Consider the following 18,147-nt stretch of genomic DNA (forward strand, 5'->3'; position numbering starts at 1 on the left):
CCGGATAAAGGAAGCACAGTCTCCTTTCACAATCACAAGTAAAAGTTCACCCACCACACTCTAAATAAGCAGCAACCTCAGATCAAATCTATTGTGTCTACCTGTTAAAAATCCCATACAATTTGTTCATGCTAGAGGCTACAAATGAGTTACATCCCATTTTTTTTGCATATCATTTCTCATAGCTTAAAAGTGTATAGTATTCATTTTCCCCAACAGGTCACAGAAGTAGTTTTTTTTAATATATATATATATATATATATATATATTAGGTATTTGTTCAGCTAAATATCATCAGTATATTTATATACAGTAATACAATAACTTGAGAAAAACACACACAGTGTACTGTAGAGTGTTTGACGGCGTGTGCCGCTGCTGCTCTAGTTTCTGCATTAACAGTGATTGCTATCCATGCCTACAGTCAAGCTTTTATTGTACGAGTTACTTAGATACACAGAAACCTAAAAGCTAGACTAGGTCACGCTGTGGAAGAGGAGAGTAAACACGGTTTAGTTCAGCAGTAGCCCGAGACGGGACTTAAGTACATGCTTCATGTTTTCTATTGTTATGTGGTGAGGTTAAGACCATTAAATAGAGCATAGTCTATAAAACAGTGTCTAAAGTGTGTTAGAAGAGTCTTGTACATCCCACTGCATCATTACTTAACCCCCCCCCCACACCCCCAGAAAGACAAATCTTGACAGTCTTTGCTGTAGCTCGAGTCCACATGCCCAACACTACAGACCCAGTTTATGCTGGTAAAAGCTTCTGTTATCCTTCTGTTCAGCTAAAATCAGTGCAATATTTGCCGTCCACAGGGAAACTGCACTTTCACAGTCCACCCTACGTTGAGAAAACCGTGTGCTTCAAAGTCTGTTTTGTTCGATAAGACATTTTCTTCAGAGCAGCCTGTGAGTCTTTAGGATGGGGACTGCCTGTTTGCTCCTGTAGCGTGTATTGTGCAGATCCCAGTGGAAAGCAATGAATGTTATTGGGTTTCTTTTTTTTTTTTTTTTTTTTGGCTACGAGGTCATTCCACGTAGTCGGGAGCATCACCTCAGGTTGTAATTCACGGTAATGAGCTGGTTGGAAATCAAACGTAGAGCCGAGGTGGATGATGATGGAGAAGGGCCCGGCATCATATACCATACAGGCAGACTTCTGTGTGCGTGTGTGTGTATATGTGTGTGTGTGTGTGTGTGTGTGTACATGCACACATACACAAACTCTCCAAACAAATCACACCCACACAGACACACACACACACGCAGTCCAGTCATCACCCTGTGAAGCTGCGTGTGTTTCACTCGGCCTGGGCGGCGGGGGGGAGCATGCCCCTCTCTCTCAGGTGGGAGTGCAGAGTGTGGAAGATGCTGAGCTGCTGTTCAGGCTGCAGCACCAACAGCTGCTGCAGCACCTTACTGGGATTCGGTCCCCTACAACACAACAACAACAACAACAACAACAACATCACTGAGACGGAGCGTCACGAGAAACCAAAACTCTCGCTACCTCGCCTTACAACCCAATTGCATGAACTAGAGAAGTCTAGAAAGTAAGAACAAATTCAGCTACTCTTGGAGGCTGATGGATAAATAAATAACAGGTTCTAAAAAAAAAAAAAGGCTTTACTGGTCCAGAAAAACCAACAACAGAGCATCAGACACAAAAACAGCTGCTCAGACAACTTCAAACAAACAAATCACACAGCAACTCTCTCCTTTATCTACCTACCTGGCTTACTCAGGTTTTTTTAAATATGCTAATTCTTAATTCTTGAAATTACCAGCAGCCACATGCTGGTGTATTTTGGCTGTGACTCATGAGTTTGTCTACTCTACAAGCCTCTTTGGCAGGTAACCAACCATCATTTGAAAGTGCTGCTCAATTCAAAAGTCTAGTTGGCTGGTAAAATAGTGAAAGTGGCTAGTGAATTTTGAGTGATACCAGCCACTGTGGCCGGTGGATAAGAACATTTGTTTCTAGCCCTGTTTACAAAGACAATATGCATTTGTAATATATATTTTTACACTCAAATGCTTACAGCAAACGCAACAAGAGTGGTAAATTCCTTCTAGCCACCAGACAAACATTGGTAACTTTTGGTTGTGGCTGGTAAGCTTGTCTACTGTCTACCAGTTGGCTCATTTCTATTATTTTCTGATGTAAAAAAAAACCCCAAAACAACTGAAAACACAATTTATAAACTTGTAATTAACTTGTTATTGTTCATTGTTATTATCATTATGTTGTAGTAGTAGTAGTATTAATTTCTTTTTTGGGAGTCCAGTATGGTTTCTGAGTTCTGCCAAAACAAGCTATGGTTGGAGCTAGCAGTGCAAATTTTCCCTTTGCTATAGCTATATATATTGTGTGTTGGTGTGTTTTGGATCCTTTTATTTTACAGCACTTTGTAACTTGAAGAAAAGTGCTGTACAAATGATCCTGTGAGGAAGTTGGTAATATTTTTTAGTATTTTTATAATCATTAGATTTTTACTAGTATCCACTTGTAGACATAGACATAGATAGACACCACTCCCTCTGATCAAACAGCCATTAATGCCGTTGTTCCTCTGCTCACCTGACAAAGCTGGCTATGTAGACGTGTGTGAAGGTGGCCATCAGGTACTGACAGTCGAACCGGTCCATGATGCCGCCATGGCCGGGGATGGTGCTGGCAAAGTCCTGCAGGGGAGAACAAATAGGGCTGTTATGATATCACAATTCAGGCCTCCATTGCACCTAACCATCCATTTTTGGAAAGTATATTACTATCTGAGTAACAAGTTGATAATCAAATGCCTCCCTTAAAACTTCCAGAGGTGGTTCAGGTGATCAGATCTTCAGTACGTCTTGAGTGCATTGCGACTTGGTTTTTATGTGTTTTTGCTCTATCAGAACATAATCCAGTCACCCAGGATGCAGGCTAATGCCAGGTGTAAAGGGAGTCACAGATCTCACTGGCAGCAGGTTACATCCGACAGAGATACTAGATGCGAAAAAAACAATTTTCACCTAGTGTCTTTCTTTATGTTGTAATATTATTTAGTCAAGTCAAAATTCTGAATCATTCATCAGAATTACAGTAATTGTAAAGGGTGACGGTGGCCTAGAGGTTAGAGAACTGGGCTTGTGACTGGAAGTTGCCCTTAAGCAAGGCACTTAAGCCCCAGTGGCTGCTCAGTGGCCAACAGCAGAAGACTGTGGTTGTACTGGACAGCTTGCAGTAGTGAATGTGTGCTACTGTGTGAGTGATTAAGCTGACAAAGAGCCATCTGTCCCTTTAAGTAAAATCTCAACTCTTCACTACAGCTAAGGAGGTTCAACCCAACAGGTTTCAGCAACATTTAAATGTTTTCCTTCAAGCCAATACCTGTGTGTCTGTGAGCTTGTAGCTTGATGTGTTTGGAGCAAAAAAACAGTGATGAAATACAATGATAACGAGCACAGATAGCAGAGATGCAAAAAAAGTTGTGCAGCTGAAATAGAAAAATAAAAAACTAATAAAAACATCTCACCTGAAAACTAACAGAATTGAAATGACAACAGCACACAACTTTGTGGAAAATGGTTGAACAAAAAGATGATGCATACAAAGACAGGGGAAACAATAATATCCCTGATGAAGGAAATTAAATCATAGAGAAAATGAGTGTGGTAACGGGCGAGGGAGAGAGATTTTACTCACTTTGATTTTGAAGGCTCGCTTGAAGCCGCTGGCGAAGAAACCGCCAAACGGCCCAATGAGAGAGCCGAAGGACGAGAGGAAGATGCTGTGGATCTGGAAGGGGTACAGGTTCACCGTTTTCTGAAAGAGAGACAGAGGCAGAGATGGGGGAAAAAAAACACCAGAAAGACAATAGATCAATTCTGCAGTGTCTCCATCTGCATAATGGGTGCATAATTCACTGGAGGACGAGCCAAGAGGATCGAATAACATCGGTATAGTGAGCTACCATCTTTATGCACCTGGTCCATTTATAGAAGGCATCACTTTATGCCAGCTACATCATGCTCCATTCTTAACAGACCTGCTGTAAGCTTTTAAAACACAGAAAGAGAAAGAGCAGAGCAGAGCCTTACCCATCTCAGTGTGTTCTGGATCACAGCGGGAAGAGTGTACTCCTGCATCACAAAGATGTCAGCGGGCTCGCATTCGACGGTAAACCTGTTGGTCTCACTGTTGTAACCCACAGGACACACAAAGTACTGGAACTGGGACAGGAGGTAGGCCAGCTGACATGACAACAAAACACAAAGAAAGGATCAGCTAATTAACTCTGGTTTAGTACAACGGTATGTCATCAAATCACAAGACTTGCTGAACAGAGGCTCATGGTTTTGGGCAGTAATTTCAAACGTTGAGCTAAATGCTGATACATTTCTGTGACCAACAGCCACCTAAGCAGATAAACAACCCTGATTTGGAGGTCTTATTCTGCTAGCTGTCTGGTGAAATAGTGAAAGTAGCTGCTAAATTTCGAGATGCTGCAACCACTGTGGTCAGTGGACAAAAAAAGTTTCCAGTCCTCCTTGGCGTGTACTTAAACCATGAAATGTTGAAGGCTAGAATTAGGGAAGGAATTAGGGGCGATGTGATTGAATGCTGTGAAAGCACTGTCAGGTACAGGTGTGACCATGACACAAAATTGCCAACAGTCACCAGCCAAACACTGATGGATTTTGGCTGTGGCTAGTAAGTTTATTTACACTATCAGCCACTTTGGTAGATAACCAAGCATAATTTGGACGTACTGTTCTATTTTAACAATCTATCTGTCTGGTCTTCTAAAAATCTAGCTGAGCCACTGCAACCGGTGGACAAAAAAAAAAAAATCCTGCCCTGGGTGCATGGTTAATTTGGAAACTGTGGAGAAGTGAATAAGGGCCGCGTGACCGAGTGTTGTGACAGCGGAGGGAGTGTACTCACGATGAAGCCGAAGACCACAGTGGAGAAGAAACCTCCGATGAAGCCCTCCCAGGTCTTCTTGGGAGAGAGCTGCAGGGAGGCCAGAGACAGAAACAGAGGCCGTCTTTCACATCAACACGACACGGGGTTTCCACTCGCCCTCGCCCCAGACCACATGTGACTCTTCCTGCTCCCCCCAGCTCTTATTCACTAGATAGTTCTTGCGTGGATAGATGTACAGTGGTAGCCATTGTAGAAGTCTCCCTTCATGCACTTACACGGTATCTATCCTGCATTAGCATGGCAGTGCTGAACGTTTGAACATTTCTTGAACGTTATACAGTAGAACAAAATTTTAAAAACAGAATTCTAATGTCTCTCACCCAATTAGATATCGAACCATTATGTCGAATTTCCAAGGGCTGAAAAGAGAGCAAATCTTCACTTCTTTTTCTGAACAATTCCTCGTAGACATGGGACCAGATTATGTACTCTTTTATGTGGAGGCACTGGCTGACAGTTTGGTCCAGTTAGGTGCAACTGCTGACACAGAGTTTGACCCTGTAGTGTTCAGCAATTTGGAGAAAGTGGCTCATCGCCTGAATCTTTCACTTTCGCAAAGTTCAGGTTACAGCGGAGCAGCTGGACGCCCGTCTCATATAGAGCCTGTGGAAGCCGTGCAGAGTCCATTCTTTAGCTGGTTTGCCTGTCTGAGACACTGCAGATCTGTTTGGGGTTGGTGAAAGCTCACCGTCGAATGGCAGAGAATCTGAGAATCTGGGGGCAAACAAGCCCCCACCAGGCTAATTTTTGAATCACCAAAGATCAGGGAAATAAATAGAAAAAAAAAACAGCAATGGTGATGGATTCAGTTCATCCAATGTCTTCATCCATTTGCCCAACCCTATACCATATCTTCATCTCCCTTCTCTCCCCAGCTCTTCTTTCCCTACCGAGCAATCCTCTATTCATACATGATCACTCTGGGACTCCTTAGTATTGGCTGATTGTAATGTTGAAATCTAGAAATCTGCACTTATTCTACTGTTTCACTCACTGTAAGTTGCTATGGATAAGAGTGACAGCTAAATGTCAACTCTGTTGGCCAACCAGGCCATTTTCATTTCTCCAGGGAAAATATGTCTCCCTCATTTCCCTTTCCTTGAAATCCTCCATTTACAATTTACAACAGATATGCCTCTCTGTACCGTCTTTTCTCAACAAACATGGCCATCTCTTAAGATTCTAACTGCAGTTGAACCATGAATGATGAAAATGCTCTCCTATTTTTGTCTTTTTCTAGCATAGGACTGTTGTCAGGGCACTGTGGTTCCTTGCACTCCTCAATATTGGTTGCTTGTTGCAATGCTGATCTTGGAGGTTAAGCTCTTTCTACTGTTGCACTCATTGTAAGTTGCTTTCAATTAGTGTCAACTAAATGCCATGCAAATGTAATGTAAAATTAAGGAAATATCTGTTTTACCTTTATCAGTGGAGTTCTGCCAAAGAAGAATCCAAACAGATACGCCATAATATCATTGCAGATCACAATGGAGATGGGGACAATGAACCTGGAAAACAGGAATTTCAACAATGTTAAGAGGTGGAGGGGAAATTAACACCAACCACGAGCCAATTTCTGGTTAAGTTTCTCTGCTCTACAAGCCACTTGGGCATATAGCCAACCATCACCTGGGAGGTCCTATTCTACTCTAAAGATGTCTCATAAAATAGTGAAAGTAGCTGGTGAATTTCTGAGATGTACCTGCCACTGTGACTGGGTAGACAAAAAGTTTCCTGACCTGGGTGTCATATTAATGTGATCAATTACTTGGCAATAACATGTTACAAAAATAGTAAAGAGGAAAAATCAAGTTCGAGTGAAATAACTCACTTCTTCTGATTTAAACAATTTTCTCTGAAACTGAACATGATTCAATATGCCTTTTATTTTGAAATCAATTCTTGCTGAGAACCACTTCCTCTTGCTTTGCTCAAACTTCAAAAGCCCACATGAAGAACTCCCCAGCAGTCAACACAGTGGCGACAGCACAAGTGCAGTGACAGGCAAAGAGACAAGGCAGGTTCCTCAGGTCTGTGTCTGTGTCCCGCTTACCAGATCATTCCATCAAACAGGTTCTGAATGACTAGGTGGGACTGAGTTACCACAATCAACAGGGTCACATGGGTCCAAGCAAACTGGAATGGCAAACACAAACACAAACACCACAGTGTCAATGCACTGGAATGTAGCTGGGCCTGCTCAGAACAGTTGGCTCATGTCAAAAATAGTGGAATTATACAAACAGACAGACAAGGTGAATGACACTGACGGAGCACACACTGTAGGGTGAGACTGAGGCACACGTAAAAAAAAACATACAACCCACTGATGCAAGACATATTACGTATGATAACATGGGTGGAGCAGGCTAGCATGTGGACTGCAGAAAAGCTTTGGGAAATATTTTGAGATGGGTGGCACACATTTAATGGACATATTCAAACAAAAGAGGAGATTTATGAGGATGTTTGCAACATAATGGTTAGAATCATTTCACACAGAAAAAAAGCAACATGGCAACATGACAAAACTAAACAGAACTGATGAATCAAGTTGAGACAGGGCCTTATTTTGTCAGTATACATTAAAAGATTATAACCAGATTTAGCCCCACTTTGAAGAGAAGGGGGGGGTGATCCTGTAGTTCAGTGGGTATGGCATGGCACTAACAGGGCTAGGGTTAGGGGTTTGATTCCCACTGAGACCACCCATGCTAAAAATGTCAAGGCGCTGTAAGGCGCTTGCCAAATGGTATATGCACAGAACTTGAACAGATAGAACGGTCCTTCTACTGTTTGCTATGGTAATTTGGCTAGTACAGCATAAAATGGGAATTTTAAGGGTTAGCTGCTAGGTGACAACGCAAGTCTGGGTAGTAAGGCTGTGTGTGTCGCACTTGCTTGAGAACTGTGCAGATGAGTCTGTTGCGCGAGTGCTTAGCAAATTCTCAAAACTCAACTGAAAGCTAACGCTAGCGATGAGGTTAACAGCATTATCAAAATCAGTATATTAGCAAAGCTAGAGAGGTACCTTTAACATAATATAACCGATAACATAGCTTAGCCTACCTTTAGTAGAGAAGAAAAGTTAGCGTTCACTAACTTTAAACAGCTAACGGACATCAGCTGAAACTGAGACTAACTATAACCACTTCTACTGGTGACTTAAGAAGACAGCAGCAGCTTGTAAAAGTCCATAGTGGTGGCATGAGTGATAACTTAATTTCACTGCTTTGCTGCAAAACCTCTCGCCTAAGCAACTTGCTGTAAGTTGTTTTATACAGAAGCTAGCCCAACGGTTCACATAAAAATGGCCGCCGCTACGACTGTCCTGGAACGTTGATTTGAATAGGAATGACCGTTCTGTCCATTCAAGTTCTGTGGGTATATGTTGTATAATGAAAATCCCATGCCATAGTTTTTTCTCAGATGCCCTTAGTCAAGAAAATTAGTCTGGGCCAACAAATTCAGTGCTTAAAAGCATTCTGGCAGTGTAAGTCTGCCTTAGGCCTATTGCACAGTGACCCATTTAAAAACACTGGACAGAAGAGGCAGCCTGATGTGTCTTCCATTTAATTTGTAGACAACAAATGTGGGTGAAATACAGCTGTAGCCATTGCAGAAGTCATGAATCCATCCGTGATGAATACTGCATTACTACTGCGGACAGTTCTTTTGTGAATATTATACAGTATAACCAAGTTATGGCATTACATGACACCAAACACTAGTGACTTTCAACCAACCAGTTACCAAACAATTTCTTGTGTGACTTCTACAATGGCAACAACTGTACATAAGATGAATTTTCCGAAATCTTCTCAGAGGGAAATAACAGGAAGAAGGAAGCAGCGGAAGGGGATGGATAGGACAGTTAGTGCTGGGGGGAAGGGGGGGAGGGGTTACTTGGCTGATACACACCATATAAAACTGCAGGCGGTAATGTTTCTTCACTAAACTCAGTACAAACATGCAGAAACCTGTGAAAGAGTAGATAACATGCAGTCAGTTGTTTTGTTCTGAGTTGGAAGGGAATAGATTAAAAACAAAAAAACAAACATATTCTTGACATATTATAAATTATTATATATGGGGGGTGTGTGTGTGTGTGTGTGTGACATGCCTGTGACTGAGCATGAACATTTTGGCGTGACATTTTCTTTTGAAGAAACAGCTTTAACTCTGTGCAAGATCTGAAAACACTAAGACTTTGGAAAAGGTCACGTGGCACCGTTTGAGAGATAGTGAACGTCATTATTTGGTGATTCTGGACAATGGCAAACTGAACTATGTGACTCAGAAGCTGCACTGATTTGAAATCCGACTCATAGATTTGCGTTGAGGGGGCTGTCTTTGGGAGGCTCCTGTGTCAGGTTTGTCTAGGGGAGTGTGGGGAGGCCCTCGGGGGAGCCATTATTACAGACAGGTCAGGAATATACAGTCTGCTCCGATGCATCCTCGGGATTTAAAGTAGAGCTGACGCCTGGCTGACTGGACAGGGTCAACTCAAAGACAACTAAGTCAGCAAGACTCAGGAAGAAGTGCTTTCACTCCACTATAGACTCTACAACCAGCAACTGGTAGATCGATGGATCGGAGCTCTATTTATCCCAGAGGGAAACTCTACTGTCACAGCAGCAGCAAACGAAAAAACAGACTGCTGCTGTGATGAGCCTGCCATCAGTTTGGTGCCATCTTGCTAACAGTGATTTGACATTTATTCAGATGTCCAACGAACAAATTAAAATCCTCTGGAAATGCAAGGCATGTTAAACACCTCTACTTTTAGTACTAAAACAGTTAAAAAAGATAGTCAATACGTTTTTAGGCAAGAGGCTTTGTTGTTGTTGACAACCACTCCTTTTTACAAGATTACACATGTGAGTCAATCATATACTAGTATGTAATCTTGATGATGACACCCCTATCCCCATTTGTTTTATGGTTAACCTTCACTATTCCTCGTATTTGACTCCAAAATCAATCAACACTGCACTTCTGAAATCAATACAGACAGAATAGACTCCCTCCAGATTATGGTCCTGTGACAAAGTTCAAGAATTTTGGGCCAGGATATATGGTCTCTCAGAGACCCAAATTCCGTTCAGCCCCAGATTATTTGTTTTAGGTAATGGATCAGTCTTAATGGGAGGAGACAAATACATTAAAAGTTGGGTCCAAACTAGTATCATGATAGGCAGACAGATTCTTCAGTCCAGGAATGGGCTGCTGAGTTGGCAAGAGTGGCAGCATTTGAAAAGATTTCCTATAAACAGTTTAGAAGATTGGATGTATATATTAGGAAATGGGGCAAATACTTAACCTTCTTGGAGGGCTCCTGACATGGGCCATATTCTGGGGGGAGTCGCATGTTTCGTGTTTAGTGTCACAATCTATGCATGGACAAAACATGTTTTTGTTCTGTACTTCCTTGTTTTGTGATGGTTTGTTTGTTGAGTTTTGTCTAGTTTTAACTATTGTGTCCACTGCATATGATGGAACGCATTTATGTTGACAACCAAGGCCAATTGTGTATGTGGTGATGACGAGTTGGGGGGTTTAAGGTGGGAGGTTTGTGTGTATACTTTGTGATGCATATATTTTGTATTATGATTAAGAAGAAAAATAAAAAAACTGTTTATCTGAAAAAAAGAAAATACAGACAGAATACGAGGCACGTCTGATTTTAAAAGCCTGATCCCAACTGATATTCAAACCAGGCCTGGAGACGATGAAACATAAAAATAGAGACTAACTTGTGCTATTTCAAGTCATCTTGATGTTTTTTTTCCCCTTTCCTTTTGAGTGAGAATCTCTTTTTTTTTTTTACTCTCACAAAGGTCTTTTTGTCTGTCCTTTCTCTATTTTTTCCTTCTTTTTTCCAGCACTGTAATTTGTTTACACTAAACCAAACTCAACTCCTCTACACCCTCACTGTGGCTGGTGAAATCTAATCCACCTCCAAAAAAAAAAAGGTGTGTGGGAGCAGGGGCCAAAGACCATGTGTGTTTTGCGAGATATAACACTTGTATTGTCTTGAGGGCGAGACCTACCTGCGAGGTACAAAGCGAAGGAGATGAAGCGGTGGTAGCGAGCCAGGAACTGCAGCGGTTCCTCCCTCTGCACCAGAGCCCCAAAGTAATCAGCGACCGTTTCACCATAGAAGAAGTAATTGACACAAATCAGGAAGTACCTGGGGCAAAGGAATGCAGGGATTGTTTTTCCACATTACTGCTTTTTTGTGCTTCCATGCTGACATCACCATAAATGTCTGTAGGTGTGTGTATAAAATGAGGAGATGCTGCTTTTTGTACATTGATCTGCATTGTGTGGTATTGTATATGTGTGTGTGTGTGTTAGAGCGAGAGAGAGAGAGAGAGAGAGAGAGAGAGAGAGAGAGAGAGAGAGAGAGAGAGAGAGAGAGAGAGAGAGAGAAAAGACAAACTTCTGTGTGTCTTCTTGCATTGGATGTGTGAGCAAACGCTGCTTTTTATACCTTTTGTTCCCACCTACTGTATGTTGACCTGCTCTCTCTGTGTGTGTGTGTGTGTGTGTGTGTGTGTGTATGAGGAGGGGGAGGGGGGAGGTTGGGGGGAGTTCATGGGGGAGGGCTTGGTGAAGAGGGCAAGTTTCAAGTAGCTTCATTTCACTTCCAGCATGGCAGTGATCTTTGTTCTGGGTTACACTGTGAATACTGTGTGTGTGTGTGTGTGTGTGTGTGTGTGTGTGTGTGTGTGTGTGTGTGTGTGTGTGTGTGTGTGTGTGCGTACGTGCAAGCAAAGGTGACCTGTTAACAGAAACATAAGAACTAAAATAGGAACAAACAGAAGAACCATAGGGGTAGGTGGGTATTAGCTATTCAGAGAACTACCTGCAGTGGAAAACAACCTGAGTCAGCGTTTCAGTGAAGGGACAGGAGAATTACAGGGAGTGTGGCTACGGCTAAATGGTACCTTTTCAAAAGAGAAATACTGCTAGTTTCTGGCTGTTAATCTTCTTGGCATATATTTTACTTTGTTAAGACAGTAGTGAATGTTTATGAATACAGACTTAACATTCAGGTGGGCAGGGCAGGTTAGAGAGACAGTCCTGTGGCTGTGACAAAAAAAGTATTTTCCATGACTTCACATAACTTAGTTTGTGCACTTCCATGAAAAAAAAATATTCCTTCAAGGTTTTTTTGATGATGTTTTTCAGCTCAGAAATGTTCAAAAAGTGGTAAACAAGTCTGGTTTCCACTACAGTTGGGATGAAAACCAGCATCTAATGCAATGAATGTGTGAAACAAGTTGTAAAAAAAACATTCTGGCATATTCCTGTAAAGTGACCCATTTGTAAAATTTCCTTATATTCCCTGAATTCCCTGGAGAATTTACCAAATTCCCTGGCTTTCTCTGTCTGGAATACACATGTCAAACTTCCAAGATATTCCAAAAATTCCTTGACCATTGGAAACCCTGTAGGATCCAGTCCAATCCCCACAACAGCCAATGTGTGTCCATCAACAGACGAGTGTACTGGATCCGTATTTACTCCATTTAAGTCACTCTGAAATGCCTAAAACATATAGCTACCCCTAGAGTATAGCAGTAGCACAAATCAAAGCTGAAATTCTGCAGTATTGCCCTTTTAAGCGTTTTCAAATTACTCTACTAATATATCTACATCCATTATTTCACTGCGACATCCATTCTCCTTACCAGCTTAGTGTCCTGAACCACGGGAGATCATAGGAGCGGTAAACTCTGTAGCCGATGGTGATTATTTCTTGGAAACACTTGATTTGGATGGTCATGACCTGCGTCAGAGGATGGAAACAGAGCAGAAAGGTGACAAGACAGCTTAGGCCTGCGAATTTAACTGAAAGATCAGGACATATTTTTCTCAGTGAATAGAATGTATAGTTCAACTGGATATTGGTAGAGATGTTGCCATTGTAGAAGTCCCACTTTCTACTGCTTGTTTGCTGAACGACTGTTGCACTTTAGCTCCATTCCCAAGAGGAATTGTTTGGAAAAAATCTATTTCTGTTCTCTTTTCATTTGTAGGAATTTATAAGGAATGGTCTGGTAATTGACAGCAGTACTAATGCAGGATGTCTACAATGTCTATCAACCAATGCCACTTACCACTAATATGAGTGTGATAGGTCCCAGGTAGATGATGAGGAAGAAGCCTGATATCATGGCTAAAGACAGAACCCCTCGTATCCAGTAGTTCTTCCATCTGGGGAAAAAGGAAACCTTCCATCAATCATATGTTTTCCTTCTTCAGCATCACATTACTGCTTGCTTCAATTGTTTAATCATGTTTCATTTGAAGAGTTTCATTACAAATAGAGATAGGCCTAAATACCATTTGAAAAGTGTAACACCTACTCGGACAAAATGATTGCTGGCATGAAAGTAATAACTAAAAAGTTATTATCTTTCTTGAACCCTTTAACTACAATGCAATAATGTGTTAGAAAATATAATTAATTGTCTCTGTTTTTCAAATACTAAGCAATGAACACCAGGCATACTTTCCCCCCCCAAATGTGTATACAGTGTTTTGGAATGAAACCCTTCATTTTTTAACTTTGGTCATTTCTTTCTTTGTTTTGAGGTGTCTTTGTTTTTTACCTCAAATTAGTCACTTATTTCTCTTCTTTTTAAATGCTTTAATCATTGCATTTTATCACTGTGTATTTATCCCTTCACTTTTATGTTTTATTACTGTGTAAATTGACCAAACCAGAGGATTTAAAATGCTTGGTGTCAAAACAAAAGCATGTAACTGCTCTAATTGTTTGGTCTATGGACGTTAGCTACATTTATCAGTTGGGTCTGCAAGTTCATTTCAGGAGCATTTCAAAAGCTAGAAATCTATCACTTCCAGAAGTATAAATTGAAATGTCTGGAATATCTGAGTATGATAGAATAAAACAAGCTGATAAGGTATCATTGATAACAGTGTTTTTCAACAAGATATGCCATGCATGCTGTTGTGAGTCAAACTATTGCACTCACTGCTGCCTCACAGCCAAACAATAGGGGGGAAATAGCTAAAAGCGGCACAGGAGCCAAGCAATGGAAAGAGTCTGATGCCTGCTGTATGAATGGAGGGGAAAACTGCTGCATCATGAAAAAGCCTGCTGCTGCTGCTTCCACTGAGCTCTGCATGGTCATTCAGTCTCTCTCTCTCTGACTCCATCCCTCTCTCTTTCTTGCATATACTCTCTCCCTTCATCTCTCCATCCCTCTCCCTCTCTCTCTCATGTGCAGTCCCACTTCTTCTCTGCCTCATTTGTTTTTCCATCCCCCCAATTCCTCTGTCGCCATCCCTCCTTCTGCTCATCTCTACCCCATCCTCGCCATCCATCTGTTTCCCTCTTCTTCCTCTTCCTTTCTCTCCCTCTTCCTCCTTTGTGTCTTTCTCTCTCCCTCCCTTTTTCTTTCTGTCTTTCCCCCTTTCTTCCCCATTCTTTCTTCCCCTTCTCCCTCCCTTTCTTTTCCCCTCTTCCCCATTATTTCTTTCCTTCTTCCTCCCTTTTCCCCTCATCCTCCCTTTCTGTCTCCCTCCCTTTCTTTCCCCACTCTCTTTCCCTCTTCCTCCCTTTCTTCCCCATTCTATTTCCCTCTTCCTTGCCTTCTTTATTTCTCTCATTCCTCTCCCCATCCCTCTGTCTCTCTGTGGTCTGTTCATCCACAGGTCTCTGCAGCACAGCGGTTCCAATGGCAGTTGAGCCTAGAGGGATTAGTGCTGCACTCTCCATGAGCCTTTAAGCCCTGTGACCTGTCCATCACTCATCGGTCAAGCCCTCCATTTCTCATCTGTATATCAAACAGGACCAAGTTCATTTGTGTTCACTGCACTCGGGACTCAAACTGGCAAAATCGAACAAGTGTAACAGTACAGAATTGCTGGCAGGAAGTGTCTCCGCACTCAAAAGAAAGGCCAAAGTTATATAATGTGCAAGAATATTTATTTAATTGCAAAAGGCAGAGTTCCTACACAATCCATACTTTTTCCAGACCAGAGATTTTGGTGTTCAACAAGATTTACGCAGACAGACGTCTTGTCCCAACTTACTCTGCCACATCACTCCATAAATAAAGATTATTCTTCACAGCGACAAATATCAGAATATGTCACGGGTCTAAAACAACAAAAAATGTGTAGTCGTTTGTATATTGGGACAGCACAACAATATTTTTCCATACTTTCCAAACCTTTGTGTGCAATTGGAGATAGCCAAATAATATTTGCATATATTTCCAGACCGTGAAAGAGGAAGAGCACTATTCATTTTCCAGAATTAAAGCAATCATCAGCCATTGATGCCCAGCCAAAAACATTTGTTGTACTCTTCCTCTTTGCAATTAAAAGAATAATTTATTAAAGAATTAAATTAAAAGAAAAAGCAGTAAATGTTTTTTGAGTGTTTTAAAGGTCAAAGGTCATGATGCTAATGTTTTCATTTCATATCACATACATTTAAACCCGTAAATGCTACTAAACTGAGTACCAACAATACTTGACACAAATTCTAAATCCAACAGGCTGAACTGGAGATACAGGTAATAGGAGGAAAATCCATCAAAGGAATGTGTGATGGTTCAGTGTTACTGACTTGCTGTGGGGCTAATGTGTGTGTGTGTGTGTGTGTGTGGAGAGGGTAGAAAACTTTTTTCCTTAGAGGTCAAATTGGCTGGTGAACCTCAAAATCCACCAACTACTTTAACCACCACTACTTATTGTTGAGTGTCATGTATGTTTATATGTAGCAGGCTTACAGTACATGATCATTCTAGGGTGACAGGAATATAAAAGAAGGAACCCTGTTTGCCTTTTGTGTAAAATGAAGAACTTACTTGCACTCCATGTTGGTGATCTATGGATTGAGGCTTATTCTACTGTTGTGAATCACTCAGGATCCTGAGAAAATTGATGATCAGTAGGTTTATGAACTCTATCAGCCACTATGTGAGGTTATCAGCCTTTAGTTAGTTGGGATTTACCAGCCACTGTGTTTCCTTCATGGCATTAATAACAGCATGTTCAAACACCTCTCCAGGTTCCCAGCTATTTCTGGTCCAATTAACCTACATGCATTGGGGATAGATGATCAATCAATCTGTCAAAGACTCTTCTCATGAGAGAGTGAGGGAAAATTGCTCGCAGCAGTGGCAGTTGGAACCCATTTATTTAATACATTACGGCAGAAGTACACTGAAACAAGAGCTTAGGCTTCTTCAGCTCAGTTCTATTTAAAAGCTTGAATTGTTTAGAGAGTCTACAGTATGTAAAAGCAGGAACCAAACTGACCTGCACATTTTAGATGGTTGCACACTTTCCTACTTGAAATGTTGGAATTCTACAAATTTAAGCTTATCCCACTGTTACATTTGTTGCAGGTCACTGTGGAAAAGAGCATCAGCTAAATACCTAAAATGTAAAATGGGCAAGGGTAGGGAATGGTGGCATGGTCATATTCCTTGATGTTGCAGACCCAACACACACAGTTGCAAATCTAATCCTAGTAAAAGCACAAATTAGTGAATTCATTACAATGGTGGTAATTTTAATGAAATTCAGCTAAAATAGTTGATCTTATTTGGTGTTTTATGTTTCACAGTATCAATTTAATGGTTCACAATCGACCAGTGGACGAAAATTCATGGGTGTTCGTTGGCTCACCGCCATCTTGGACCAAGCCAGCTGAGCACAAATTGACCCTCATGTTAATACATTACTTCTGACTGCAGGCTTGACACTACTGTTAAATTACCTGTGATTAGTGGAGCCAACTACAGAATCTTACTCTACTGTGTGGCAGGAACAGTAGAATGTTTGTGAGAATGTGGAAGTAGTAACAACTGGCTCCAGGCTGCACTTTAGGAACAAACAGCAGAGTTTGGATCCATGTCTTGTGTGTATCAGTGTGTGAGCGGGCCTACCTGGGCGGCAGCCCCTCCAGGGCTTTGTTGAGACATTGTGGAGTGTTGTCAGTATCTGCAGAGGGAGGGATATCTGGAGTGTCTGCTTTGGAGTCACCATCGCCTTCTCCCTCTGCCTCGCCTTGCAGGCCCAGCCTGTCCTCGCCATCGGCCTCCTGCCAGGAGACACACATGTACAGATATTTAGATACAGACTTCTAGAAAAAATACATTTTTACACACCTAAAGATCTTTGAGTGACAGGTGCGTAGGACAAAAACCAAAAAGGTATAGATGCTGAGAAAGGAATAGAATCCTGCGCACTCATGCAAGTTCAGACAGTGTGCGGGATTCTATTCCTTTCTCAGACACTGACTTCTGACATGAATGTTCACCTGACAATCAACTCAATGTAGAAAATACAAGACAGAACGCAGAGCAACGTACACTACTTAACAAAAAAACACACACACACATACACATACACACACACACACACACACACACACACACACACACACACACACACACACACACACACACACACACACACACACACACACACACACACACACACACACACACACACACACACACACACACACACACACACACACACACACACACAGCAGCAACCCATCATGAGAAAGACACAGAGACGGCACTTTGAAAGTTCCATAAATGCAAACGAGAAGTAAATGTTGGGGCAGTCAAATAGAGTCCAGTCTAATCTGAGAACAGGCACGCGAGGCCGGGCAGACAGAAGGTGGTTTTAGTTGGTCAGAGAAGGGGAGGAGACAGAGGAACTTGTGTATGTCCTTTACGCTTAGCTAGGATTCAAGCAGGCCTGCGAGTGTAGTGTGTGTTCAAACAAATTTTCCCTTCCGAACCTCAGACAGCCTACAGGAATTCAAAAACACCAAAACATGAGTGAATTCATTCCTGTTTAGTTTCTACTACCATTACTATTACTAGATTAGGGCTGTGAGGTAAGGTAGGAATTTTGAGAATATAAACAAAATATAATATGTGATTTTCTTCAACCTCCCAAACCCTCTCACTTGAAGCTATGTAGAGTGTATCAAAGTCAACCTCACCTGAACATGACAGCAGTTAGTTTACCTGTGCAACCAGAAGAGCTACTTAGTGAAGTTGGCAGGTTGATTCTTCCTTATTTTTAATTGTATTTTACTTTATTTTGTATTTTGTTGCCCTTGATATTTCTAAAGTTCCCACAGATCCCAACCTG

General features: G+C 41.6%; 1 protein-coding gene across 1 annotated transcript; it reads right to left on the minus strand.

Annotated features, from left to right (window-relative positions):
• Nucleotides 1-1,145: 1,145 nt before the first annotated feature.
• On the minus strand, nt 1,146-17,074 carry cds1 (CDP-diacylglycerol synthase (phosphatidate cytidylyltransferase) 1; the record flags this gene model as incomplete). The annotated part of the gene is made up of 12 exons (XM_071544443.1): nt 1,146-1,439; nt 2,587-2,690; nt 3,694-3,813; nt 4,089-4,241; nt 4,936-5,004; nt 6,398-6,485; nt 7,031-7,113; nt 8,899-8,957; nt 11,031-11,170; nt 12,678-12,775; nt 13,107-13,203; nt 16,920-17,074. Coding segments are annotated over 12 exons (1,299 nt in total), but the record flags the coding sequence as incomplete, so codon positions are not given.
• Between the last annotated feature and the right edge of the window lie 1,073 nt (nt 17,075-18,147).

Source organism: Centroberyx affinis, unplaced genomic scaffold, assembly GCF_046629955.1.
Source record: "Centroberyx affinis isolate AG114_WGS23_722 - 3 ecotype Tasmania unplaced genomic scaffold, CSIRO-AGI_Caff_v1 ptg004577l_1, whole genome shotgun sequence".
NCBI classification, from domain to species: Eukaryota; Metazoa; Chordata; class Actinopteri; order Beryciformes; family Berycidae; genus Centroberyx; species Centroberyx affinis.